Genomic DNA, 23864 nt, shown 5'->3' with positions numbered 1-23864 from the left:
TAAAGCCAACATAGCCTAACAAATCGATTAGTGCCACGTCAACCCTCTTCCTCGATTGAAAAGAGGAGTAAACCCTAATTTCCCAAAATCGCAAAGACCAGAGAGACACTATGAATCTTCCATCGTCAACGACGGCGACGTCAACCTCCGCGACTTCCGATGCAGCGGCGAATTCCACCGAAAGATGCGATGATTGCGGAAGCTCAGACGCCTGGGTGATACACACAGTACGTCTCCGTGCATCTCTCCGCTTCTTCTGCACTCATTGTCTCCTCCGCAACCATCCGGCGTCGTTTTGTCCCGGTTGCTTCGCCTTGTACGATTCATCTCCGCCGTCTTTTCGCCGCGTCTCTTGTTCCATTAAAGGGTGCCACTCCTTGACTCACATTCACTGTGCCGGCGATGAAAGTCACCTTTCTTATCTCTGTCCTCCTTGCCGAGACCCTAATTCCTTCTCCTTCTTCCGCCCTATCGTCGACGAAAACGGCTCTCGCTTCGTCGATAAAGCACTCTCCGAAGCTTTCTTATGCGCTGCTAAGATCGCTGCTTCTTCAATGAACAAAGCTGTTATGACCGCTAAGTGTGAAACTGACCGGAGAGGAAAAGAAGCTGCTTTGGCGAAGAAGAGAGCTCGCGAGGCTCTTGAGCAGGTTGTCATGCTTGATGCCAAGGAGAAGGCAAGATCGGTTGTTCCTAAGCTTAAAGAAGCTCCCGTTGATCAGAAACCAAAACTGAGTCCTGCATCAAATGGTGCTACTGTGAAAGAAACAGAGAGCTCTGATACTACTACTACTCCTACGACGACTACGACTAAGAACAATGGAGGTACAGAGAAACAGAATCCGGCAACACAATTGGCTAAAGTTAAGCAAGAAGCTGATGCGTCTAGGTGAAATCAATGTTTAAAGTTTCAGGTACCACAACTTCAAGCATTTCGGCTTCTGATGAAAGAAACTGATTCTGATTCGATCTCAATGTAGATTGTAAGTTATCCTTTTTTGGTTTGTTCATGTTTTTCGATCGTTTACTATGTGTAGGAATCTTTGGAACTGTGAAGTGTTTTTTTAAAATAAATCATATGTTTCTGTGTCTTTACAAAAGCCACACTGTGTAACATAGCCTGGTGATGGTTTTAGTTACCGGTGATCGTCCAAGTTGTGATGTGATTCTTGTTCATAATAGAGATTGAAAATGTTATTTCCTCTGTCAATTTAACTAATTAAAATCTACGTTTTGAAAATAAAGAGCAAGACTACTTTTATTTTATGAAATGCATAGTTCAATAGTACAATTGTAAAGGACAGGAAAGCAATAACAAGATAGGATGATCACACAAGACATTTCTCTTTGAGGCTAAGAATAGTGTCTCTAAGGGTTGCTTCTGTGGGAGTGAACTCAATTCCCAAACTCTTCACTTTCTCAACACATAGCTTGTATATCACTGGAATGATCTCACTTGCTTCACCCCTTAAAAAGCAAAATCAAAAAAGTTTTTATTTTGTATGAAGTATTTCAGAGTCTATCTGATTGTAAATCAAATGTGAAGGAATGTTGAACTTACTTGTTACCGAGATTCAAGTCAGGAAAGAATTCACGCAAAATCTTCTCAATGTCATTTATCGTCACAACCGGACCCTCAATAATATATCTACCGTTGGCTGAAGGAGTCTCGAACGCTTTGATATGAGCGAGGGCAACATCCCTCACATCGACGAGCCTAAAATCCTTGTTGATGAAATTGTCCTTACCTGTAATAAGTTCCACAATCACATTTACTGAGAAAGTAAGGCTTGGTTTCAAGAGCGGTCCGAGCACAAGTCCTGGATTTATTACGACCAAGTCGAGCCCTTTTTCCTTTGCGAATCGCCATGCTTCATCTTCGGCCAAAGTCTTTGAGAGCGCATACCAAAGCTGGAGAAGTCAAATAAAAAACTTAAGAAAGAATGCGACTTTTAATGAACTAGATCAATGCTATTGCACAACACAATTCGAGAACCTTTTTCTCAGTGCAAAAGTTTGGATCCGAGAAGCAACTCTCGTCTACTAAGTCGTTTGGTCCCAAGGTAGGCTCACGAAAGAGAACTGCGGCCATGGACGATGTTACGATGACCCTCTTAACAGATGAAACTTTAGCGCAAGTTTTAAGGACGTTAAGTGTTCCCTTTACTGCCGGGTCAATCAGCTCAATCTGCAAACCCTCGGAAACACTTAAGCTAGTAAGTTAATGTTAGAATTCTTGATCTAAAGTCAGATATAAGTGGCATGGTCAATCAGTACTTTATTATCATCAATCACCATGCATTGTCTTGTTCTAAACAAGGTGATACAAATCGTGAACAAACCTGAGGATCAGTTACAGTTAGTGAAACTGGAGAAGCGGTATGGAAGACAGCGTCACAACCTTCAATAGCTTGCTCGAAAGAACCTTCTTCCAGAAGATCTGCTTTGAACAGTTTGAGTTTTTCTTTTGCACCGTCTAGTGCAAGAAGATGTTCTGTTTTCTTTTCATCACCTATACAACAACAACACAAATGTATACAGAATAGTTAAAAAGAGTTTCTAGTTAGTAGTTACCGATTATAAAGTCTAGAAAAAAAAAGATAGAAAGGAAAGAAGAAGGAACAAACTTGGGTCTCGAACGGTGGCCCTAACAGTGTAGCCACGGAGGAGCAAAAGCTTAACAATCCAAGACGCAACGTAACCGGACGCTCCAGTGACGCAAACCATTTTTCCTCCGTCAGCCATCTTTCTCTAATTGGTGGGGTTGGTTTAAGTTTCAGTTATGAATTTGAGCAGCAACTACTCTCATCTTATATACGCACACTTGCCCTTTTTAGGTCCACGTGACTAAACTACGATGACACAATTAAAAGAAAAAATCACGTATATTTACATCTGTTCAACGTCATTATCTCAAGTTAATTGTCTCATTACTCTATATAAGATTTATTACTTCATTTGGCATCTCATACTTTGATATATATCACTTTTTGTAATCTTATATGGTTATAAATAAATCTAATTAATTTTGAGATTCTGTTACTTTTTAGCTAAAGATAAAACCATATATAAGAACAACTAATGATTTATAAATTAAGAATTTAAAATTACTTAATGATTTATTTTATGTAACTAAATTACTATCTAATGATTTATTTTTATATTTAATAAAATAAATGTATGAATCAATATTTTACAACTATTTGGTACTTTTTTTTATCAAAGATTGAAATTTGGTACTTTTAAAACAAATTATAGAGAGAAGTATACTCATTTGCAAGAATTTCCTTTTCTCACTTTCACTTCTTTACAAATTACAAAACTCACTAGTAACTGCTTTACAACAAGTAATGGAATAAATAAAATATCAATGAGTTAATTTTTTCAATTTCTTTTTCTTCATAATGAATAGTTAGACGATTATACTTAATTATCCAATTCAAGGGTCGTTTTTTCCTAACAAATTTGTATTGAACTACACCAATCGATATTACTAACTACAACGTAACGATATATGTTAGTTTAGTTAATTAGGGCCTAGGGACATAAACATAAGATTTATATTGGTTTTAAATAACATGTAAGACTTAATTATAATTTGTGAAATGTATATAGACCTGCAAGGAATAACAAGTAACCAAAAACAATAAAGAAGATCACACAAGACATTTCTCCTTGAGACTAAGAACAGTGTCTCTAAGGCTTGTTTCTGTAGGAGTGAACTCAATTATTCCCAAACTTTTCACTTTATCCAGACACACATTGAAAGTCACTGAATTCAGCTCAGTAATGTCTTCATTCCTAATAATAGATCAAGAGAAATTCTTTGTTAGGTTTGTAGAGTCAAAACATGATAAAGACTTATAAATAAATGATCAAAGAAAAAGAAAACTCTCTCACCTATCAGCAATACACAAATCAGGAAAGAATTCGCGCAAAACGTTTTCAATGTCTTTTATTGTCACAACCGGACCATCAATGATATATCTGCCATTGGCTGAAGGAGTCTCGAGTGCCTTTACATGAGCTAGAGCAACATCTCTCACGTCCACGAACCTATGATGTGTAGTATTAAAAGGATTCTTGCCTTTCATAAGTTCCACAATCACAGCTACCGAGAAATTAAGAGTTGGCTGCAAGATTGGTCCAGTCACAAGTCCCGGATTCAGTACGATCAAGTCGATCTCATTGTCCTTGGCAAATCGCCATGCTGCATCTTCGGCCAAAGTCTTAGAAAGTACATACCATTGCTGGAAAGGAAAAAATAAAATGGGTGAGAAAAAATGTGAGTTATCATGAACTCATTGATATGTCAAAACACAATTCAAAGACCTTTCTCTCCTCAGCAAAACTTGGATTAGTGAAGAAGGTTTCGTCTACTACATCGTTTGGTCCCAACTTGGTCTCAGGCGCAAGAACTGCGGCCATGGACGATGTTAAGATGACCCTCTTGACAGAAGACACTTTAGTGCAAGTTCTTAGGACGTTAATAGTACCATTGACGGCTGGATTGATCAGCTCAACCTGCAAATTCCAGAGTACAAAAACTATTATATTTAGATGTGGATTTTCATAGTAAATTACTACCGATTGTGTTGTTCCGAACAAATTTATATCATTGAGGAACCTGAGGATCAGTCTTGACAGTGATTGCAACCGGTGAAGCAGTGTGGAAGACAGTCTCGCATCCATCAATTGCGAGCTCAAAAGAACCTTCATCTAGAAGATCTGCTTTGAATAATTTGAGTCTTTCTTTTGCGCCGTCAAGTGCTAGAAGGTGATCTGTTTTCTTTCGATCTTCTGGAGAAAAACACATATATGTCAAAGTGCACTTCAAGATAACATAAATGCTTATTTAGTTTTTGGCTCTAAACATCGACCAAAGTTTCACCCCATCTATATCCACTACATGTGAGTTCATTTGAATTTTCGTTTGTTAATGTATACTTCCTTTTAGAGAATGAAACCAAAAACATACTTTTTTGGCCATAGAACCAACTCTTAATCGTACCAAGTACCTACAAAATACTTTCTCTTGGATAGTTGGATTTGCTTAGCTAATATTCTTAATTTTCTCTGAATTGTCACTTGTATCTCTAAAAAGCATCTAGATAACTTTGATTATTCAAGTGAGTGACAAAGAGGGATTGTCTTCGATATTACTAAGGAGAAATCAGGAGGAAAAAAGAAAGAGAGAAGAAGGAATTCAAACTTGGGTCTCGAACGGTGGCATTGATGGTGTAGCCACGGAAGAGCAAAAGCTTGACGATCCAAGACGCTATGTAACCGGAAGCTCCGGTTACGCAGACCACCTTTCCTCCATCAGCCATCTCTTTTCACTTTATTTGGCGAGTAGAATTAGTGTGCATGTGGTTGGTAGGCTTCGGTACTAAAAAGATAATCAAATCCCATTTTTATAGTTGCATACATTTTTAGTTTGACACGCAGACTCGTCTCTTTTAAGTCACGTGTGACGACACTACATTAACATAACGTCCATTATTTCTGCCTTGCAACATTTGTTGTTTGATTCCTTGCCTTCTTTTGCTTTTCTTTGGTCAAATGGTTTTTGTTTCTTTCCTTACGAAAACAAAACCTCTCACACACATACAATTATGGGAAATATTCTATCCCATTAAATATCTATACACCATGCTCTTATCCATTTTTGTATCTTAGTAATTGTTTTTAGTATAAATAATTTAAAAATTAGTACTCAAATTAATGAGAATAAATAAATAAATATAACAAATTTTGATAATTTCACAAACAAAAAAAAGTAGAACTCATAACCAATTTTATAGTCTAGATATATTCGTCAAGTATTTGTTAGGACGAGGAATCCACATTGAACTAAAACACCTAAAATAGATGACAACAATAATTTTTCATTTTGGAAAACTAAATTATTGGACAACTACTGGTTAAGTGTTGCCTGTCCCTTTAGTGATATTTATGAGCTTCTAAGGATAAGGGTGGATTACGTGGTTCAAGTCTTGATCATTGAATCCAATTACCATTGGATTACTGGAGTTTGAATTCATATGGTCATAATGTCATATGACCACTCGTTTATTCCTTGTACCAATTGACTTGACGACATCATCACCTAGCGTTACAAGTAAACGTTAAGTGATATTATTAGCTTAGTTTAGACACTATGTATCCAAACCTTAATTAGTGACAAATTTAGCCTAAACAATAATTATATATTATTGTTTATAAAATGCTTAGATTTTAAAGAGTCTCAACAACTTAAACCACTTGAATTAGTAATACTAACAAAATAAAAATACACATAATAGTTACAAATATACGAACAGAATCATAAAAGACATTTCTCCTTGAGGCTAACAATAGTGTCTCTAAGGCTTGATTTCATAGGAGTGAACTCTACTCCCAAATTTTTCACTTTCTCCACACACACTTGGCATATCATCTCATTCATCTCACTTTCTTCATTCCTAACAAAATCATCAACAAGTAAGTTTTTCAAAATCTTTCATTAAATTTATAAACTTCATAAGATGATAAGCAAAGGTAGAGCTAGGGAAAGAGATCTCACGTATCAGCAATAGACAAATCTGGGAACAGCTTCCGAAGAATGTCTATAATGTCGTTTACACTCATATTTGGACCATCGATGATGTATCTGCCATTGGCTGAAGGAGTCTCCAACGCTTTGATATGAACCAAGGCGACATCTCTTACGTCCGAGAACCTGTAGTATCTTTTATTGAAAGGGTTCTTACCATTTATGAAATCCACAATTAGCTCTACCGACATGTTAAGAGTTGGTTGCAAGAGTGGTCCGCAAATAAATCCAGGATTCAACACAACCATGTCGATTCCATTGTCTTTGGCAAATTGCCACGCTGCATTCTCGGCCAAAATCTTGGAGAGTGAATACCAATTCTGAAGAAGAAAATAAGAAAAGTGTAAGAAAGAATCCGAACTCTTGAAACTGATAAGTCCACAACAAAATCAAAGGACCTTTGTCTCCCTGCATAGACTTGGATCGGAGAAGAAAGTCTCGTCCACCAGGTCGTTTGGCCCAATAGGAGGCTGACGAGAGAGAACCGCAGCCGTGGAAGATGTCAGAATGACCCTCTTGACAGAAGAAACTTGTTTGCATGTATTAAGGACGTTAATAGTACCCTTTAAGGCTGGATCAATCAGCTCAGTCTAATAGGAAAAGAAACACAAATTTTGATTTTAACTCATATGACTTTGCAAATTAATAGTTAAAATAATTCCCTGACAAACCTGAGGATCTGTGACAGTGAATAGAACTGGAGAAGCAGTGTGGAAGACAGCATCACAACCATCGATAGCTTGATCAAAAGAAGATTCTTCCAAAAGATCTGCTTTGAACAATTTGAGTCTTTCTTTTGCACCGTCTAGTGCAAGAAGATGTTCTGTTTTCTTCTTGTCCTCTGAAGAAGAGTATAACGTCAACATGCACTTCAAAGTTCAAAGTTCAAAAGAATGATTTTACTTGTACCCTCAAAAGTCAAAACTTGGTACGAACCTGAATGAGTTCTCTGAACTTTCCGTATTTGGTAATTTAATTATAAAGGTCGGAAAAATATTGTCTAATTAATAAGTCATCATTCAAAACACAACAGCTAATCAAAGTCCCAAATTTCAATTTGGTTGTCTCAAAAAAAAAAAAAAGAACGATTTGGATGTTATGTATGTAATTTAAGTAAAGACATAATTGGTTTGATTCCGTCAGATTTTTCAGCCAGATTCCGATTTTGATTCTATTTGTGCTACTCATAATCGTCCCTAATAATTGCAGTCGTTTGTTTTTTAAAATAAAGAAGAGAGAGAGAGTTGGGAACAAACTTGGATCTCGAACAGTGGCATTGACGGTGTAGCCACGGAGGAGCAAAAGCTTGACAATCCAAGACGCTATGTAGCCGGAAGCTCCGGTAACGCAGACCACCTTTCCTCCGCAGTTCATATCTCCTGTCTGAGTCTCTCTGTGTCTGAAAATAATTGTTTTAAAGGGAACTTCCAACTCGAATGAGGTGACTTGAGAGTGTTCATTAGTAGGTGGTTTGGTAAAATAGGGCCGCTCAATCAGAATATGGGCCTTGTTTGAAATGGGCTCTTCAGTTTTTGTAAGCAGAAACAAGGTTCACAAGTTCATGTAATCAAAAATAAAACACCCCACGTGTTAATTTTTTCAACAAATCACGTAGCAGTAATTTTTTTTTTTTTTAATTTATACACAAAATGCAAAAAATGAAGTTCAGAATATTAATTATTTTCTTTCAGTTTTATAGATTTTATTTTAAATGTATAAATATTTCAATATATTGTAAAGCCTAGACATCCTCAAGACAAAATCATAGGTAAAAACTTTAAAACTAGAAATCACCAGAAAAAAAGGTTTTTAAGATGATTGATGAGTAATTACTACTATACATAATTACACATACTAAAATTCATTTGTGCTTTTAATTTTTATGTTTATTTATATTTAGTCTGTTCGTTTCGTCGCCGCAGGTAGTTGCAGCTGCGGTAGACGCAGATGAAACTGTTCATTTCACTACCGCAGATAGCTGCGGCAAAACGCTGCGGCCGACGCAATGTTATGCGGCGAAAAAAATTAAACGCTGATTAAATTCAGCGTTAAAATTAAAAAACTGCGATTAATATGCCAAATGACAGAAATACCCTTAACATATTTAGAAACCCACGATAAAACCTAACTCTAAAACCTAACACATTCACGATCTGAAACTTTTCTTCTCTTTTACACGATTTCGATCTGAAAAAGTAAAGCTCAGCGATTTCGAATTAAACTCGGCGATTTCGAAGTAATGGGTTTTGTTTTAGAAGTTCTCTGGTTGACCCTGAAGAACAAGAGATCTGTTCGCGAGACCATTCAGGAAGAAGGGTTATATTCCACTCTCCACTTACCTCATAACCTTCAAGGTCGGCGATTACGTCGATGTCAAGGTTAATGGAGCTATTCACAAGGGTATTCCTCATAAGTTCTACCATAGTCGTATTGGTCGTATCTGGAATCTCACTAAGCGTGCCGTTGGTGTTGAAGTCAACAAACAGGTTTCGATTACTCAAAATTCTCATCTGTTTGGAAGAGTTTTGATTGTTGAAATTAGGATTTGAACGTTATTTTGATTCTTTGATTTGGGGTTTAATTGTCTTGTGTGAGCTATCTGTTTTGAATTTTGTGATGTGTGATTAGTATTGGTTTGAAAGCTTCAAGCTTTTCTTCTTGGGTCCTTCTTTTGCTACTTGTATAATTTGCAATCAATCTACTATGATTCTTAGTGATGTTTTCATTTTGACTTTGATGTTTATCATTTAGTTGAATCTCTTGGAGAGCTAATTTTGAGTTTTGGGTTGAGTTTTAGATTAAGCACAGAATTATAAGGAAGAGGATACATGTACGTGTGGAGCATGTGCAACAGTCAAGGTGTGATGAGGAGTTTAATCTCAGGAAGAAGCAGAACGATGTGCTTAAGGCTGCAACAGTCAAGGTGTGATGATGAGTTTAGTCTCAGGAAGAAGCAAAACGATGTGTTTAAGACTGCTGCTAAAGCTAGATGTGAGACTATTAGCACTAAGAGACAACCTAAAGGTCCTAAACCTTGTTTCATGGTTGAAGGTATGACCTTGGAGACTGTCACTCCCATTCCCAATGTTGTCAACGATCTCAAAGGTGGCTATTGAGTTGTTTCCATTTTTTTCATTCTCTTCTAAGAATTTTTGCACTTGCTTTGTTCTTTTTATGATTTTTTTGTATCAAACAAGACTGAATTCTATATTGTACGAGTTCAGATTTTGTTAGGAAAGATGGTTTATCCCAATCCTTTACCTGTTCCATTTGTATTTAAAATCGTTTCTGCATTTTTCAGAAAACTAATATTTAAAATTATTACTCCTTACCAAAAAAAGCTAAAAACTATTACATGCTAAACAAATATTTTTTATGGATGTAAATATATTTAAATTACATTTTTTTATATTCAGAATATAACTAGAAAAGTAAATAAAAGAATTACATGAAAATTATCGTAGCGGCGTCAAAACGAACAAATAAACCTGCGGTTGCGGCAGCGGCAGCGTCTGCGGCAATAAAACGAACAACAACATTATTTTATGACAAGAAGATTATTAGTGTGCGACCACTAACGATAAACACTATGCACACGTGGCTTTCTACACTTTGAACGAATAGATTTTGCCGCGCTACAGTCAAACCTAGCAAGTTAGCTTACTGCGCCAGATGCGTAGGTTAGCGAAGGATTCGTTACTTTAGATGATACAAAATTCGAAGCCCTAGGCTCGGTAACTCCGAAGCTAAATAACTTTTGACGGCTAAAGATGATGATATTGCAAGACTCAGACTCTCAGAGATGAACTGAAGATTATGTCGGCTCATTGGACGTTTAAGACAAAGGAATTAGAAGATCAGGTAACAACACATGCTTTAGCATCTCTTATTTCTGTGATTTATTTTTGGTTTTATGTAGTAAAGCCTTTGTTCTTCTGGATCAGGTGGAGAATCAAAGGAGAATTGATCAGGAGCTGAAGAAGAAGGTGCTGAAGTTAGAATTTTGCCTACGCGAAACACGCATCCAAACTCGAAAACTTCAAAAGGTAAACTCACTTGCTTTTACTAGGGATAGTAATTTTATGAATACAGTACCAATTTGAGCTGTTCTTTCTGTGCGATGCTAGATGGGAGAGCGAAACGATATGGCAATACAAGAAGTACTCAACGAGCAATTGGCTGCAAAAAAACAGCATGAAGCTGATCTTTCTAGCAACCAAAACTTGTGGGACAAATCAGGTTTCAAGATTATTGTCTCCATGTCGATGCTGATATTAGTTGCCTTTTCTAGGCGTTGAATTAGCGATGAAATCATTTTAGATCATTTTAAAATAGTTAGACAGTACCCTCCAGTGTATGAAGGATTAAGATTATACACCTCTTTGTTACAATGTCTGAGTTATTATTAGAGAAATCTAAGGTATAAAAATAAGGGTATTTATGAGCGTAAATTATTGGACAACTACTGGTTAAGCGTCGTCTGTCCCTTTAGTGGTATTTATGAGCTTCTATAAGGATAAGGGTGGATTACGTGGTTCAAGTCTTGATCATTGAATCCATAACCATTGGATTACGGGAGTTTGAATTCTTATGGTCATAATGTCATATGACCACTCGTTTTTTCCTTGTACCAATTGACTTGGTGACATCACCTAGCGTTACAAGTAAACGTTTAGTGATTTAAGCTTAGTTTACACGATGTATTTTTATCGATAAATCATGAATCCAAATCTTAATTAGTGACAAATTTAGCCTAAACAATAATTATCTATCATTATTTATAAAATGCTTAGATCTTAAAGAGCCTTAACAGCTTAAACCACTTGAATTAGTTATACTAACAAAAATATAAAATACACAGTAGTTATAAATATAAGAACAGAATCATAAAAGACATTTCTCCTTGAGGCTAACAATAGTGTCTCTAAGGCTCGATTTCATTGGAGTGAACTCAACTCCCAAATTCTTCACTTTCTCCACACACACTTTGCATAACATTTCATTCATCACACTTTCTTCATTCCTACAAAAATTAAAATCGAACGTAAGTTTTTCAAAATCTTTCATTAAATTTATGGACTTCATAAGTAAAGGTAGCGGGAAAGAGAACTCACGTATCAGCAATACACAAGTCTGGAAGTAGCTCCCGCAGAATATCTATAATGTCACTTACACTCATAATTGGACCATCAATGATGTATCTGCCATTGGCTGAAGGAGTCTCCAGAGCTTTGATATGAGCTAAGGCAACATCTCTTACGTCCACGAACCTGTAGAATCTACTATTGAAAGGATTCTTACCATTTATGAAATCCACAATTAGCTCTACCGAAAAGTTCAGAGTTGGTTGCAAGAGTGGTCCGAATATAAATCCTGGATTCAACACGACCATGTCGATTCCGTTGTCTTTGGCAAATTCCCACGCTGCATTCTCTGCCAAAATTTTGGAGAGTGGATACCAATTCTAAAGAAGAAAAAGAAAAGTGTAAGAAAGATTCCAAAATCTCGAAATTGATATGTTCACAAATCACAACAAAACTTAAGAACCTTTGTCTCCCTGCATAGACTTGGATCGGAGAAGAAAGTCTCGTCCACCACATCGCTTGCCTCCACAGGTGGCTGACGAAAGAGAACCGCAGCCGTGGATGATGTCAGAATGACCCTTCTGACAGAGGGAGTTTCTTTGCATGTATTAAGGACGTTCATAGTACCCTTTAAGGCTGGATCAATCAGCTCAGTCTGATAATTATTAAAAAAAAAAAACACACACATTTTGATAAGTTTCTTTACGGCGTCGAAAGCAAAAGATTTTTTTAAAAAAATGTTTCAATTAAGGTGTTTTCAAATTTTTAGGTGTAGTTATTGTTCTTTTTTCTTCTCAATTTTGCCCCTATGATATTTATTATTTAAAGAAAACTTAAGAAACATTTAATAAACATAAGGTTATAATTGTCACTTTAGAAATCTCTTTAACATGTGTGAAAAAACTAAAACTTGGATGAATTCGAAACAGAGTGAGTAGTTAAAATTAACATGCATTGGATTCACCACAACAAATTTGAAGTTGTTGAAAAACCTGAGGATCTTTGACGGTGAAGAAAACTGGAGATGCGGTGTGGAAGACAGCGTCACATCCTTCAATAGCTTGTTCGAAAGAAGATTCTTCCAAAAGATCTGCTTTGAACAATTTGAGTCTTTCTTTTGCACCATCAAGTGCAAGAAGATGTTCTGTTTTCTTCCTGTCCGCTAAAGAAAAATATAACATATACGTCAAAACACACTTCAAGCCTTCAAGGTGACTTACTTACTTTACCTAGGTTCGATGAGTGATTTACGTCTTTAATTACTTGTACTCTCCTACAGTCCTACTTGGTACGGACCGGAATGATGTCTCTCAACTTTCCATATTTGGTAATACTATTAAAAAGGTATTATATGAAAACACTAAAAGTACATTTGTTTTTTTATGTTTTAATATATATATATATATATATATATATATATAATATAACTCAAACATACTGTATCCATACATATTATCTCCCTTTCCAGCAAATTTCATCTGTTCAAAACACAACAGCTTTTTTTTTTTTTTTTTTGGCCAACTTCAAAACACAACAGCTAAACAACAAAATTGCTAATCAAATAAATTTCAGTTTTGTTGTTTAAGAAAAAAAAATCAATTTGGATTTCATGGTTTAATTTGATATGTATTGTGTTGTTTAAAGACTAAAGTAAAGACATAATTGGTTTGGTTCCGTCAGAATTTTAAGCTAGATTCCGATTTGGTTTAGTTGTCTACTCTTAATGATCCCTAATAATGGCAGTCTTTCTATACTTTGCAAAAGAATGATGTATTTAGATAAAAGAAAAGAGTAATATGGGAACAAACTTAGATCTCGAACAGTGGCCTTGACGGTGTAGCCACGGAGGAGCAAAAGCTTGACAATCCAAGACGCTATGTAACCGGAAGCTCCGGTGACGCAGACCAACTTTCCTCCGCCGTTCATAATCTCCTTTGACCTCTCTTTATCTGAAAATAATTGTCTTAAATGAAGAATCAACTCTTCAAACGCATGGGAGTGTTCAATTAGTAAATGGTTTGGTAAATTAGGGCGGCTCAATTAGAATATGGGCCTTGTTTAAAACTGGCCCTTCAGTTTTAGAAGATATTTGTAAACAAGAAATAAGGCCTACATGTTATATGCATAAGCAAAAAGAAAAAAAAAACATCCACATGTTAAGTTTTTCAACAAATCACGTTGCCGTAATTCATTGTTCAGAATATTTCTCCTTTTCTGAGTTTATAGATATTATTTAAAATTTATAAATATTTTTAATTATACATATTGTAAAGCCTAGACATCCTCCATACAAAATTATAGTTAAAAAATAGAAACAACCAGAAAATGAAGCTATATGCCTATATATGATGAGGATCATATAAGAAGACAATCCTCCATAAGGCTAACAATAGTGTCTCTGAGGGTTTCTTCTATAGGAGTAGTGAACTCAATTCCCAAACTCTTCACTTTCTCCACACACACTTTGTATGCCATTTCATGCATCATCTAACTCTCTTCATTCCTAAAATAAAAGTCCATCAATAATTAAAAAAAGTTGTTCTGTTTATAGATTCAATATGAGTATGAGGAAAGGATGAAGGGAAAAAGATAACTTACTTATCAACACGACACAAATCGGGACATTACTCATGCAAAAGCTTTTTAATATCTTTCGTAGTTGTATTCGATCGGATCTCCAACGGTTTGATATGGCTGCAAAAGTGGTCCGACTACGTTTACACTATGCACACGTGGCTTTCTATAGTTTGAACTTTGAACGAATAGATTTTGCCGCGCTACAGTCAAACCTAGCAAGTTAGCTAACTGCGCCAGATGCGTAGGTTAGCTACGGATTCGTTACTTTAAATGACACAAAATTCGAAGCCCTAGGCTCGGTAACTCCGAAGCTAAATATTTTAGTCACTTTCCTTAAATGATCTCTCATCCGAACCTAACGGATAGGGACCCCATCCTCCAGGTTTCATTTTCACTGTCACTTTCCTCCTCTGGAGAAATCACGAACTCGAACAAATCTGCAAATTGATTCTTCTTCCTACCAAACCCAGAAACCTAATATTTCCAACCGTTCGATGGAGACTGGTGGGTCGCGAGAAAGTTTGGATTTTTAGGGTTTGAAAATTAAAAAAATCCTGTAAGAGATTTTGAATTTTTAAAAAGGTCACGTTTTTTTGGCTGTATACTTGTAAAGTATTCGTCTTTATCAGAGTTTATTTATTGATGTGAAAGGGACGACACAAGTTTCTTTGTCTCTTTTGCGTATTCCCTACCTCGATAATGGCTGTTATTTATAAGAAATTGATTGTTACAAACAAGATTTAGAGGATTTAATTCTTGTGGACATATTTGAATGATTTCACATTCTTTAACTATACTGAGATTGGACATTTATGTGTTTCATTCGTTTATGTACAGGGTCACGTGAAGAACATGAATAGCTGCTTCCTTTTACGTTTTTGAATTTTGGGGTTTTCTGGAGAAGTTATCTGTCTAGATTAAAGAACAGAGCGGTGATATTCCAGTTTCAGAAAATGCCAACTTCTGTTAGTCTAAGAGAGGATGATCCTTTGTTGAAGGATTTGAGTGAGAAGAAGCAGAGTTTCAGGAGAAATGTGGTGTCTTTGGCCACTGAGTTGAAAGAAGCGAGGACTCGTCTTGCGGAACAGGAGCGGTCGTGTTCAAAAGAAGCTATGTCCAGGCAGGTTAGCAAAGTTCTGAATTTATCAGCTATTACTTTTTTTTGTGATTTAGTCTTTTGGTTTGGATGTTGAGACTTTTGTTGAGCTGTTTTCAATATGAGCAGGAGGCAGAAACAAGAGTTAAGAGAATGGAAGATGAAATGCATGAACTTGCCAAGGAACTAAACGAGAAAGTTGAGCAGATTCGTGCTTCGGATGTTGCTACTGAGAAGGTTAGGATTGTTTTCTTTCACATTTCTTGATTGTCCAGTTTCTCTAGTTTTGCTTGATTCTGCTTGAACACATAGATCTGTTAGAGCATCAACTTCATTGATTGTTTCTCATCAGCCTTCTTAATTCTTATGTCTGCCTCTTCAAACTTTGCTGGTCCTCCATTGTCTTTTGAACCTGACTTTGGTCTTAAATCTGCCAAAACTCAGGAGATCTCACGTCCTTTACCGACGTAACTTATCAACTTTTCTGTTCTCCTATTGTGCAGTTTGTGAAGGAATTGGCTGATATCAAATCACAGCTAGCAGCAACACATGCAACTGCAGAGGCAAGTGCTTTGTCAGCTGAATCAGCACATTCTCATTGTAGAGTGCTTTCGAAACAATTGCATGAGAGGACCGGTTCTTTGAAAGAGCATGAGGACCAAGTAACTAGACTTGGTGAGCAGCTAGAGAATCTAAGAAAGGAGCTGCGAGTTAGAGAATCTTCACAGAAGCAGCTAAGAGATGAGCTTTTGAAAGTTGAAGGTGACATTATGCGGGCTGTATCAGTGGTCAAGACCAAGGAGAACTCTGAGGTGCGGAACATGCTAAATGAAGATACTCCAAAGAATTCTGAAAGAATCAACAAACTTTTGACGGCTAAAGATGATGAAATTGCAAGACTGAGAGATGAACTGAAGATTATATCGGCTCACTGGAGGTTTAAGACCAAGGAATTAGAAGATCAGGTAACAACACGTCATGCTTTAGCATCTCTTAGTTCTGTGATTTATTTTTGGTTTTATGTAGTAAAGCCTTTGTTCTTCTGGATCAGGTGGAGAATCAAAGGAGAATTGATCAGGAGCTGAAGAAGAAGGTGCTGAAGTTAGAATTTTGCCTACGAGAAACACGCATCCAAACTCGAAAACTTCAAAAGGTACACTCACTTTCTTTTACTTGGGATAATAATCTTGAATCCAATACCAATCGAGCTGCTTTTCTGCGGGATGGTAGATGGGAGAGCGAAACGATGTGGCAATACAAGAACTCAAGGAGCAATTGGCTGCAAAAAAACAGCATGAAGCTGATCATTCTAGCAACCAAAACTTGTGGGACAAATCAGGTTTCAAGATTGTTGTCTCCATGTCAATGCTGATATTAGTTGCGTTTTCTAGGCGTTGAATTAGCGATGAAATCATTTTAGATCATATTAAAATAGTTAGACAGTACCCTCCAGTGTATGAAGGATTAAGATACACCTCTTTGTTACAATGTCTGAGTTTCCGCTTTTGGTCCTAAAGAGATATATTTAAAACAAATCAACCAGAGGTTTTCTGTACAAATCCGAAGCCTTAGCAATACCGTCGAACCAAAGAAATTTATAATGTCTTACATTCCTAGCTTCTTCCTAGGAAGATACTCTAAAAGAGCTTTAACTTGTGTGTCATAAAGCTATTTTGACTCCTACATATTCTTCTACTTCTAATGAAATAGCACTGCGTGAAGAATCAATGTTGCCACCATAGCATGACCAAAGTGAATCTTCAAGTGTGTAGAGTCTGATGATGTTGGATTGTTCTCATTTGGCGAACCATCAAAACCGTAACCACCCGCTAAACCTCCTGAGGATGGATTGTTTAGCGTATTTGATGTAGGATTTGCGGGGTTAAAAATCGCTGGCGGAGTTCCAACCCTTGAATATAAATACAGAGAGGTACATTTTTAGTTAAGAAACTCTAATGAGGCTTTAAGACTACACAAAAGAGTTGAAAAGAATGCTCTTATTACCCGATTATCCCGCCTCCTGTTGGTATTATAGGTGTTGATGTGACAGGAGGCTGGTTCACTGTTTGTGTTGATGGAGTTGGTGTTGTTGTTCCTGCTGTCATTGGTGTTGATGTCGATGAACCTGTCTGGTATATACAAGAACCAGTGCCTGTTTTGGAACAACAATCCAAACCAAAGTCAATCAAAGCCATCTAACTGAAAACAAGAAAGAAAAAGAGAAACAGAGTATCTTCTGTTTTTTCTCACTCACTTGGGTTGGTGTTAACTAATGAGGCTGCACCGCCAAAATCACAGCTTTGTGGAGAAGGATTCTTCTGGTAATAGCTGTTGAAGGCAAATGAGGCATGACTCTGAAGACTGATAGGAGAATAACAATTGCCGCCTTGCTGTAGTTGAGAGCAATCCGCGATCCCGCAGGCATAGTCAAGAGCCTGTTGGAGTGAGACTTGAGAGGCTCCAGGCTTGGCCACACACCAGCTTTGGCCTGAAACCGATGGAGAGTTTGAGACAACAGGCGGTGCAACCACAGGAACAGGTACTGGGACCGTCCCTGAGGGTTGTGTTGGAGGATACTGAGTCACTGGGTTGGTTACTGGGTTTGTCACAGGTGGTGTGAGTGTAGGAGGAGGAATTGTTATGACTGGAGGTGGTGTGAGTGTAGGAGGTGGAATAGTTGTGACTGGAGGAACAATAGGAACTGTTGTGGCTGGATTTGTTGGCGTTATGGTCACCGGAGGAAATGTAGCCGTCGGTGTAGTTGTGGGGTTTGTAGGAAAGACCGTTGGTGGGTTTAACACATCATGATGTGTAGTTGTTGAAGAACAGTATGAGAGAAGAGAAAGAAACAAGAAGGTGAAGACGAAGAAGTAACTCTGTTTCGCCATCACAGCTTGGGATTGGTTTTGTTTTTCTTCTTCTTCTTTCTTGGGTTTATTATAAGTACATGATTTGTAAGAAGAACAAAAGCTTAGAGATTCTCTTGAGAGAATTGGGGGAGAAAAAGAGAGAAGATGCTGACTGTACTCTACATGCAAGTGACTAAGTGAGAAAAAAAGAAGAAAGTAGGCAAAAGATGTTTACTTTGCTATGAAGTCTTTTGGATTTGGCCTCTGACTAATCTCATCTGTTCTTTATATTTTTGTGTGCAAAGATATAAGCTTTTACCTTATGCTAGCCAGAAAAAAAACAAGAAAGAGAAAAACCCATTTTTGTCAGATCCGTTTCAGACATAAGCATATGCATAAAGCTCTCCAAAGTTTTCAAGAAAGAAGCTGCAAATTGGTATTTTTATTTCTCTTATCCAAAAAGGAGAAAAGGAAAGAAGAGACACTGGTGCTGCAGATTAAGATCATGAGATTAATTAATACAATGGATGATCTTTTGCTTAGCTCAGCAAAACCCACAAAGATTTAAAGAAATCAACAAAGCGGAAAGATTTTGAAAAAACAAAAAAGCAGACAACATAAAGCTTTTGTTAGCTGTTTAAATGGATTAGTTTATTGGCCTAATTTTAAAGCAAATCTCTCATTTTTATCATCTACGCGTTTGAATATTGTTCTTCCCTCATTACAAGAATAAAAATGTGACAACTTTTGTTCTTGAGATAAGAAGATCTATTCATGCAAGTAGGGACAACCCATGTGGAATTGGTAGATCTTGATACTTTCTTCTTAAAAGAATTCATGGTTTCAAAAGTATTTCTATAGATAAAAGCTACCATTAAACTATTGTCACATACAAGAAAAGACTAACATATCAGTTCTTGGATTCATTTGAAGAGATGAAAATCAAGATTGGTATATAGATAACGGAGCCTTAGATAATATTACGAAGCAAGAGCTAGTACTGTTGATTTAAGTGGCTAGGCAAACAAATATACAAGAGAGAGAGCTTCTGGTTAATCACTTACGGGGTTTATTATATTCTTCATGATATTTGGTCCATCAACATATCTGAGAAGAAAGGATCTGACACAGCCTCTTTAGCTGATTCATACTTCTCCATTCGCTTCTTTAGTGATCGTAGTTCTCTTTCGTGTTTTGAAGACCGTTCCTAAAACATATACACACGAACGAAAGGAGTATCAATAAGCTGTTCTTAGTTGATGCAACTAATAATTATCTGTGTCTTGCAAACTTACAAATGACTTCTTGGTAAGTAAGATATCCACGAGATAAATTAGCCAGAGAACATTTGTTCGAGCAAAGCTGTTGTTAGAAAGAACAAAACAAAACATGGCAATTAAATTAATCATCAAATCATTTAGGCACACTTCAGTTTGGTTGCGTACTAATGCTCATATCACAGTCTCATGCTTTCTAGAAAGAAAGATAATGTTGTGGCTTAATATTCTAGTCTAGTCTGCAGAAATTTCCAAATTAGCGGCATGAAAACTAAAAGGAAGGCTTGGAAAAGTTACGCTTACCTTCCTTCCCAGTAATCTTCAGTAACCGCCTTCATTTTTCGGTAAGTTTCCGACTGCATAATAACGTTATTAAAACTTAAAATAAATGTACATTTCTCTTAACTCTTGGGATAATAAGGAACTTAATTAATTTTCCTTACTTGTTTATCTCCTTTTGGTCCTTTGAAAAGGTATGGATCAGAAGTAAGGTCCAGAAAGAGTATCTTTTCACCTGAGCACATTAGCACCATGATTATTGGTAGTTTAACTGTTTAAGTGTTAGATTGGACCTTATGGTTTACATTATGTCGCAGTATTGAGAATCAGAAACCCACCTGTATTGATTCTTGAAAGAGTAAAGTCGATTATGGATATCTGTACTCCGAAAGTTTTGATGCAAACTTGTTTTCCCTCAAGAATAAAAGGCAGAGTATCCGAGTTATTACGACTGAGAAGAATGTTTCCCCTGAAAAGAGAAATGAAAATAAGAAGTTCAAGCGAGAGAAAACTAATAAGTAGTAAACTTACCAAATCAAACACTAAAATTACCAGTGCAGGTCCCTGTGCTCGAACTCAAAAGCAGCTTCAGCAACAGCCAGGCCAGCGGTGGCCTTAGATGTGAAACACATGCCATTAACCGGAAGAAAAAATATCATTTTTACATAATTTCTGTAACAGCAAATAGAATCTATACTCTACAACTTACCTGAACCAGTAAGCTCCTTGCTTCATCAAAGTTCAAAAGAACAAAGCTTTCAAGGTCTTTGCCACCATGTTCCAGAACAAACATGACATAACACTGGAAGCAAACACCACACAGAAAATGAATATTGCTTCTACAAATCATTTAGCATCCTATATAAACAGACCTTAAAATCTAATGGAGTGAAAAGAATCTGACTTGTTTCTCCGGAAAATCTGGGTGATCATTCTCAGACCCATGTTTTGCATCCCATTCTTCCCATGCTTTTATCAGTATAGGGTCATAGGGACCTTGACATAATTTTATACTGCAACAACATTATGAGAAAAGGTTTGTGAACGATGATGCACATAAGTTTGGAAGAAGATTTATAACACAGAACCAATAGCCATTTCCAGCATATTCTCGTTCCTGAGAAGACGTACTCTTGAGTTTTTATGTACGTCGGGCACAAATTCTGAGCTGTAGTCTCACATTCTCTTAGTTGATTAAGAGTCCATGAGAGTATCACTTCCTCAAGTAGTTCGTCAGCTCTCTGCAAAAATGAACATACACTAAGTTGTCATTTATCATATTTTCTTTGATAAGCTGTAAGTATTCCATAACATTGACCATAATTCATTCAGATAGCATCTGGTGTGAGAAAATGCATGCCTTTCCCTAAGCAATGCAAGTTTTTAGAGATGATAAGCTTATCTAAACTATAAACACTGTGTTTTTCTCTAATTAGAATTTAACCTAACTTGAGCTTGCTGGCTCTCTCCAATATTTGCTTCCATGCTAACATGATCATTTCACCAACTAGAAGTTGTAGTCTCAAACCATCATGGAGAACAATAGAAGTGAGTTAAGAAAAATATACCTTCTGTACTTCCCCATTAACCCTGAAGTCTCCATCAATTGGAACTATTTTACAGACACTAGAACCAGCCCGAAAAGCCTCCCCATATGTACCTTCACCAATCTTGACAATGCTTTCAGGTTCACTGCAATATTTGAGTAATCGTTACAATTGGATCAAGTTAAACTTAATGAGATAAGAACACTACATCGCATTTCATCGTTACAAGTGTCAACAAAATGCACAACATTCCTAAGATAACATCCAAAGCACTAGACAAACACCCAAGGCTAGGACATAAAAGATCATCTGTAAGTCCATACCAGAATTTAGAGAATGCTTCAATGAAGTTTGATGGTCGCATCTGTCCACAGGCGGACAATAGATCAAGAATTGGCTGATCAAAATCTTGATGAGTGGGGATTAGATCAGATGTCAAAGACAGTCGCTTCAGCTCATCTTCAAGGTCGATTGATTCCATCTTGATTTTTCTAACAGGCACATCTTCGGCAGCCAAGTTCTCATCGCAGCTCGGGATGAGCCGGAAAACTGAAGTGTTGCCAGCAGAAGACTTGTCTGGGGTTTTTAGAGACAATGAATCAAAGGCATCATTATCACATACTGACTCCTGGTGTATGGCTGAGTTTTCAAGTATCTTAGAGAGTGTGCTCGAAGGACCACAAGTATGATTTAACTTCTTCGAAATTAGCCATTTTTCTAATCTTGTGGACAGATGTGGCATCTCAGGAACAACTTGTTCACCCATGGTCCATGTACTAGATTTATTGGGAGAAGGACTCTCTTCTAGAAGCTCAAAAGCATCAATATCACGAAAGTACTCCTTCTCTTTCTGGAAGTCTGGAGCTTTAACAACTTTTCCCTGAGAGTTTGAAAAGATACTACTTTTATATCATCTCACAAGAGAAAATTAGAGTCTCAAGAAAGAAGAACATATATGTTGACAATCTTCTAGGGGACATTGAAAACCCAAAGGCAGGACATTGTTTGTTCAGAGAACTTGGTATCAAAACCACATAAGTCACAGAGCAAGATAGATGCAACTAAGCCTACCTTTGGAATAGGGGGCTTTTTTCTCCCGGCTGCCTTCTTCTGAGGCTGATTGTTGACATAAGCGCGCACTGCAATACTCTCTCTCCCTCTGTCAATAAGCACCAGAAGCAAACTACAGTTATTGCATCAATCTACTCAAATAAGTGGTGGCCTTTCCTTGACATTTCAACAAACAAGTGATGTGCAGTAATTTCATAACTTAAGAAAAGAATTGGATAGACGAGAAATGGAACATGAATCTCTTGCAGCAACAAGCCAAAAACCAAGGAGAACAAATTAGGGTTAAGCTCAGAATGTACACCTGGTGGAAAGGGAACGAGCCCAGCTATCTCTCTTGGGTCCATTGACCGAACTAGTACGAGCCCCTTTCACCAACCAGCCACTATTTCTCAGATACACAGCCAAAGAAACTTATCAGATACAAAGCCAAATAACCACACACACATTTCAAATTTTGGGGTATAAGAAGCAGAAAAATTACAAATTGACAGCTTCTGAGGATTTATCAGGCTTCTTTCTTCTCTGAAAAACGGCTTCAATCTTAGGTATATCTCCGTCTTCTTCCTCAGATTTAATGACCTCAGACCATAGATCAACTGCCACAAACGCACAAACCTTTACACACAGAAATCGAAATTTAAAAGCAAACCCAATAACGATTTAAACTTCGGAACTCAATTGATTCACCTCTCTGCCCCATTTTAGGTTAGAGGGAACACAAATCAGTACTGCAACAGTCACCGAGAGAGAGAGAGAAAGAGAAAAGTCGATTTGAATCGAAGTTGTGGACCGGGAAGGCGGGAGAAATTTCGTGGGTCTAAAATTTAAAATCCAAAATCAAAATTGGGCTCCGAATCTAATTTCAAGCCCAAGACTTGTCTGTTCTTAAACCGGGTTTCTCTAACCGAACCAAACGATTATTAATATTGGTTTTATCGCAAGCGATGTGCAAGGCTTTTCAATTTGTTGGAGTTTCTCTTTCAAGGAGAGGAACGATGATGAACAAAGATTAAGCAACAACATGTAAAATGTTAATTACTTCACAAGTCAAAAGCTATTCTAGAAGACTATAACTTCTCTCTATTTTCGGATATTGTATATATAATGAAAGAAAAAAAGCTTAACACAATTGTTGACGCACACACACATATATTTTGGATCCAGTTTGTTGATCTGCTTGTAGATTAACGTCTGTTACGTAAAGATGTACTACTCTGCGATTGTATAAGATTAACACATTATTAGTGTGCTGTATTCAAGTTATCACAACACAACATACTAATTATGTATGTATATGTATATTATGCTAATTATATATTTATACATACCGAACAAAAATTTAGAACGTCGATGTGATCATGTGATTGTGCGGATTTAGCTAAAGCCAAAAAAATGTTACGTCAACATTCCAAAACAACAAATGAAAAAGGAATTAAATTACCTTAATTGTAATTTGAAATGTAAGAAAAACAATTTTCAAATTTTGAGG

General features: G+C 36.8%; 9 protein-coding genes and 1 pseudogene across 16 annotated transcripts; 4 read left to right on the top strand and 6 right to left on the bottom strand.

The window, feature by feature from the left end:
- The first annotated feature begins 66 nt into the window (after positions 1-66).
- AT1G09520 (uncharacterized protein) lies at positions 67-1226 on the top strand. The gene has a single exon (NM_100823.4). It carries the CDS (start codon positions 111-113, stop codon positions 891-893), a length of 783 nt encoding a protein of 260 aa, NP_563845.1. The 5' UTR covers positions 67-110; the 3' UTR covers positions 894-1226.
- A 4-nt stretch (positions 1227-1230) lies between these two features.
- AT1G09510 (NAD(P)-binding Rossmann-fold superfamily protein) lies at positions 1231-2784 on the bottom strand. The gene is made up of 5 exons (NM_100822.4): positions 2628-2784; positions 2343-2512; positions 1997-2188; positions 1562-1911; positions 1231-1467 (listed from the first exon to the last, which is right to left on the bottom strand). Exons 1-5 carry the CDS (start codon positions 2743-2745, stop codon positions 1329-1331), a joined length of 969 nt encoding a protein of 322 aa, NP_172422.2. The 5' UTR covers positions 2746-2784; the 3' UTR covers positions 1231-1328.
- Positions 2785-3344: 560 nt separating this feature from the next.
- On the bottom strand, positions 3345-5467 carry AT1G09500 (NAD(P)-binding Rossmann-fold superfamily protein). 3 transcript variants are annotated; one of them, NM_100821.3, is made up of 5 exons: positions 5213-5467; positions 4628-4800; positions 4333-4524; positions 3901-4250; positions 3351-3801 (listed from the first exon to the last, which is right to left on the bottom strand). In NM_100821.3, exons 1-5 carry the CDS (start codon positions 5328-5330, stop codon positions 3657-3659), a joined length of 978 nt encoding a protein of 325 aa, NP_172421.1. In that variant the 5' UTR covers positions 5331-5467; the 3' UTR covers positions 3351-3656. The 3 variants fall into 3 exon arrangements, with proteins under 3 accessions (NP_849625.1, NP_172421.1, NP_001031012.1); NM_179294.2 differs by having other exon boundaries at positions 3345-3801; positions 4628-5442; NM_001035935.1 differs by lacking the exon at positions 3351-3801 and having other exon boundaries at positions 3809-4250; positions 5213-5388.
- Positions 5468-6191: 724 nt separating this feature from the next.
- AT1G09490 (NAD(P)-binding Rossmann-fold superfamily protein) lies at positions 6192-8205 on the bottom strand. 2 transcript variants are annotated; one of them, NM_100820.4, is made up of 5 exons: positions 7852-8205; positions 7267-7436; positions 6994-7185; positions 6566-6915; positions 6192-6464 (listed from the first exon to the last, which is right to left on the bottom strand). In NM_100820.4, the coding sequence occupies exons 1-5, from the start codon at positions 7967-7969 to the stop codon at positions 6326-6328; spliced, it is 969 nt and encodes a 322-aa protein (NP_172420.1). In that variant the 5' UTR covers positions 7970-8205; the 3' UTR covers positions 6192-6325. The 2 variants fall into 2 exon arrangements, with proteins under 2 accessions (NP_172420.1, NP_001117255.1); NM_001123783.2 differs by having other exon boundaries at positions 7267-8205.
- Positions 8206-8744: 539 nt separating this feature from the next.
- Positions 8745-9918, top strand: AT1G09486 (annotated as a pseudogene). The gene is made up of 2 exons: positions 8745-9081; positions 9393-9918.
- A 479-nt stretch (positions 9919-10397) lies between these two features.
- AT1G09483 (myosin heavy chain, cardiac protein) lies at positions 10398-10971 on the top strand. Its single transcript, NM_148448.2, has 3 exons — positions 10398-10456; positions 10540-10641; positions 10723-10971. The coding sequence occupies exons 1-3, from the start codon at positions 10412-10414 to the stop codon at positions 10891-10893; spliced, it is 318 nt and encodes a 105-aa protein (NP_683289.2). The 5' UTR covers positions 10398-10411; the 3' UTR covers positions 10894-10971.
- A 412-nt stretch (positions 10972-11383) lies between these two features.
- Positions 11384-14166, bottom strand: AT1G09480 (NAD(P)-binding Rossmann-fold superfamily protein; the record flags this gene model as incomplete). Of its 2 annotated transcripts, NM_100819.3 has the most annotated exons (6): positions 11384-11618; positions 11710-12059; positions 12143-12334; positions 12672-12841; positions 13488-13628; positions 14049-14166. In NM_100819.3, 6 exons carry the CDS (start codon positions 14164-14166, stop codon positions 11480-11482), a joined length of 1110 nt encoding a protein of 369 aa, NP_172419.1. In that variant the 3' UTR covers positions 11384-11479. The 2 variants fall into 2 exon arrangements, with proteins under 2 accessions (NP_172419.1, NP_001321584.1); NM_001331835.1 differs by lacking the exon at positions 14049-14166 and having other exon boundaries at positions 13488-13746.
- Positions 14167-14597: 431 nt separating this feature from the next.
- AT1G09470 (myosin heavy chain, cardiac protein) lies at positions 14598-16910 on the top strand (the record flags this gene model as incomplete). Of its 3 annotated transcripts, none has more annotated exons than NM_001198019.2 (6): positions 14598-14812; positions 15094-15380; positions 15482-15589; positions 15856-16289; positions 16379-16505; positions 16583-16905. In NM_001198019.2, the coding sequence occupies exons 2-6, from the start codon at positions 15210-15212 to the stop codon at positions 16748-16750; spliced, it is 1008 nt and encodes a 335-aa protein (NP_001184948.1). In that variant the 5' UTR covers positions 14598-14812; positions 15094-15209. The 3 variants fall into 3 exon arrangements, with proteins under 3 accessions (NP_001184948.1, NP_001323424.1, NP_172418.2); NM_001331834.1 differs by having other exon boundaries at positions 14598-14838; positions 16583-16750; NM_100818.5 differs by lacking the exon at positions 14598-14812 and having other exon boundaries at positions 15144-15380; positions 15856-16317; positions 16404-16505; positions 16583-16910.
- On the bottom strand, positions 16781-18443 carry AT1G09460 (Carbohydrate-binding X8 domain superfamily protein). The gene is made up of 3 exons (NM_100817.4): positions 17607-18443; positions 17357-17504; positions 16781-17261 (listed from the first exon to the last, which is right to left on the bottom strand). Exons 1-3 carry the CDS (start codon positions 18238-18240, stop codon positions 17051-17053), a joined length of 993 nt encoding a protein of 330 aa, NP_172417.2. The 5' UTR covers positions 18241-18443; the 3' UTR covers positions 16781-17050.
- Positions 18444-18977: 534 nt separating this feature from the next.
- On the bottom strand, positions 18978-23175 carry Haspin (Protein kinase superfamily protein). Its single transcript, NM_100816.5, has 15 exons — positions 23063-23175; positions 22857-22971; positions 22677-22757; positions 22376-22463; positions 21628-22184; positions 21326-21449; positions 20889-20998; positions 20662-20770; positions 20467-20559; positions 20310-20371; positions 20096-20226; positions 19922-19992; positions 19782-19834; positions 19497-19563; positions 18978-19408 (listed from the first exon to the last, which is right to left on the bottom strand). The coding sequence occupies exons 1-15, from the start codon at positions 23073-23075 to the stop codon at positions 19283-19285; spliced, it is 1800 nt and encodes a 599-aa protein (NP_172416.2). The 5' UTR covers positions 23076-23175; the 3' UTR covers positions 18978-19282.
- Positions 23176-23864: the final 689 nt, after the last annotated feature.

Source organism: Arabidopsis thaliana, assembly GCF_000001735.4.
Source record: "Arabidopsis thaliana chromosome 1 sequence".
NCBI classification, from domain to species: Eukaryota; Viridiplantae; Streptophyta; class Magnoliopsida; order Brassicales; family Brassicaceae; genus Arabidopsis; species Arabidopsis thaliana.
This window is presented reverse-complemented; position numbering and strand designations above follow the sequence as displayed.

Excerpts from the sequence above, each read along its gene's own strand:
- AT1G09520 (NM_100823.4), top strand. The coding sequence starts at position 111 with ATGAATCTTCCATCGTCAACGACGGCGACGTCAACCTCCGCGACTTCC.
- AT1G09510 (NM_100822.4), bottom strand. The coding sequence starts at position 2,745 with ATGGCTGACGGAGGAAAAATGGTTTGCGTCACTGGAGCGTCCGGTTAC. Across the intron at positions 2,513-2,627 it reads GGCCACCGTTCGAGACCCAA|GTGATGAAAAGAAAACAGAA; the intron begins GTTTGTTCCTTC and ends GTTGTTGTATAG. Across the intron at positions 1,912-1,996 it reads ACTTTTGCACTGAGAAAAAG|CTTTGGTATGCGCTCTCAAA; the intron begins GTTCTCGAATTG and ends TGACTTCTCCAG.
- AT1G09500 (NM_100821.3), bottom strand. The coding sequence starts at position 5,330 with ATGGCTGATGGAGGAAAGGTGGTCTGCGTAACCGGAGCTTCCGGTTAC. Across the intron at positions 4,525-4,627 it reads CTGTCAAGACTGATCCTCAG|GTTGAGCTGATCAATCCAGC; the intron begins GTTCCTCAATGA and ends TGGAATTTGCAG. Across the intron at positions 3,802-3,900 it reads GATTTGTGTATTGCTGATAG|GAATGAAGACATTACTGAGC; the intron begins GTGAGAGAGTTT and ends ATCTATTATTAG.
- AT1G09490 (NM_100820.4), bottom strand. The coding sequence starts at position 7,969 with ATGAACTGCGGAGGAAAGGTGGTCTGCGTTACCGGAGCTTCCGGCTAC. Across the intron at positions 7,437-7,851 it reads TGCCACTGTTCGAGATCCAA|AGGACAAGAAGAAAACAGAA; the intron begins GTTTGTTCCCAA and ends ACTCTTCTTCAG. Across the intron at positions 6,916-6,993 it reads GTCTATGCAGGGAGACAAAG|AATTGGTATTCACTCTCCAA; the intron begins GTCCTTTGATTT and ends TTTCTTCTTCAG.
- AT1G09483 (NM_148448.2), top strand. The coding sequence starts at position 10,412 with ATGTCGGCTCATTGGACGTTTAAGACAAAGGAATTAGAAGATCAG. Across the intron at positions 10,457-10,539 it reads CAAAGGAATTAGAAGATCAG|GTGGAGAATCAAAGGAGAAT; the intron begins GTAACAACACAT and ends CTTCTGGATCAG. Across the intron at positions 10,642-10,722 it reads AAACTCGAAAACTTCAAAAG|ATGGGAGAGCGAAACGATAT; the intron begins GTAAACTCACTT and ends GTGCGATGCTAG.
- AT1G09460 (NM_100817.4), bottom strand. The coding sequence starts at position 18,240 with ATGGCGAAACAGAGTTACTTCTTCGTCTTCACCTTCTTGTTTCTTTCT. Across the intron at positions 17,505-17,606 it reads ATTAGTTAACACCAACCCAA|GCACTGGTTCTTGTATATAC; the intron begins GTGAGTGAGAAA and ends GTTCCAAAACAG. Across the intron at positions 17,262-17,356 it reads ACAGGAGGCGGGATAATCGG|GGTTGGAACTCCGCCAGCGA; the intron begins GTAATAAGAGCA and ends TTTATATTCAAG.
- Haspin (NM_100816.5), bottom strand. Across the intron at positions 19,835-19,921 it reads GACCAAAAGGAGATAAACAA|TCGGAAACTTACCGAAAAAT; the intron begins GTAAGGAAAATT and ends GTTATTATGCAG. Across the intron at positions 19,409-19,496 it reads TACTTACCAAGAAGTCATTT|GAACGGTCTTCAAAACACGA; the intron begins GTAAGTTTGCAA and ends TATATGTTTTAG.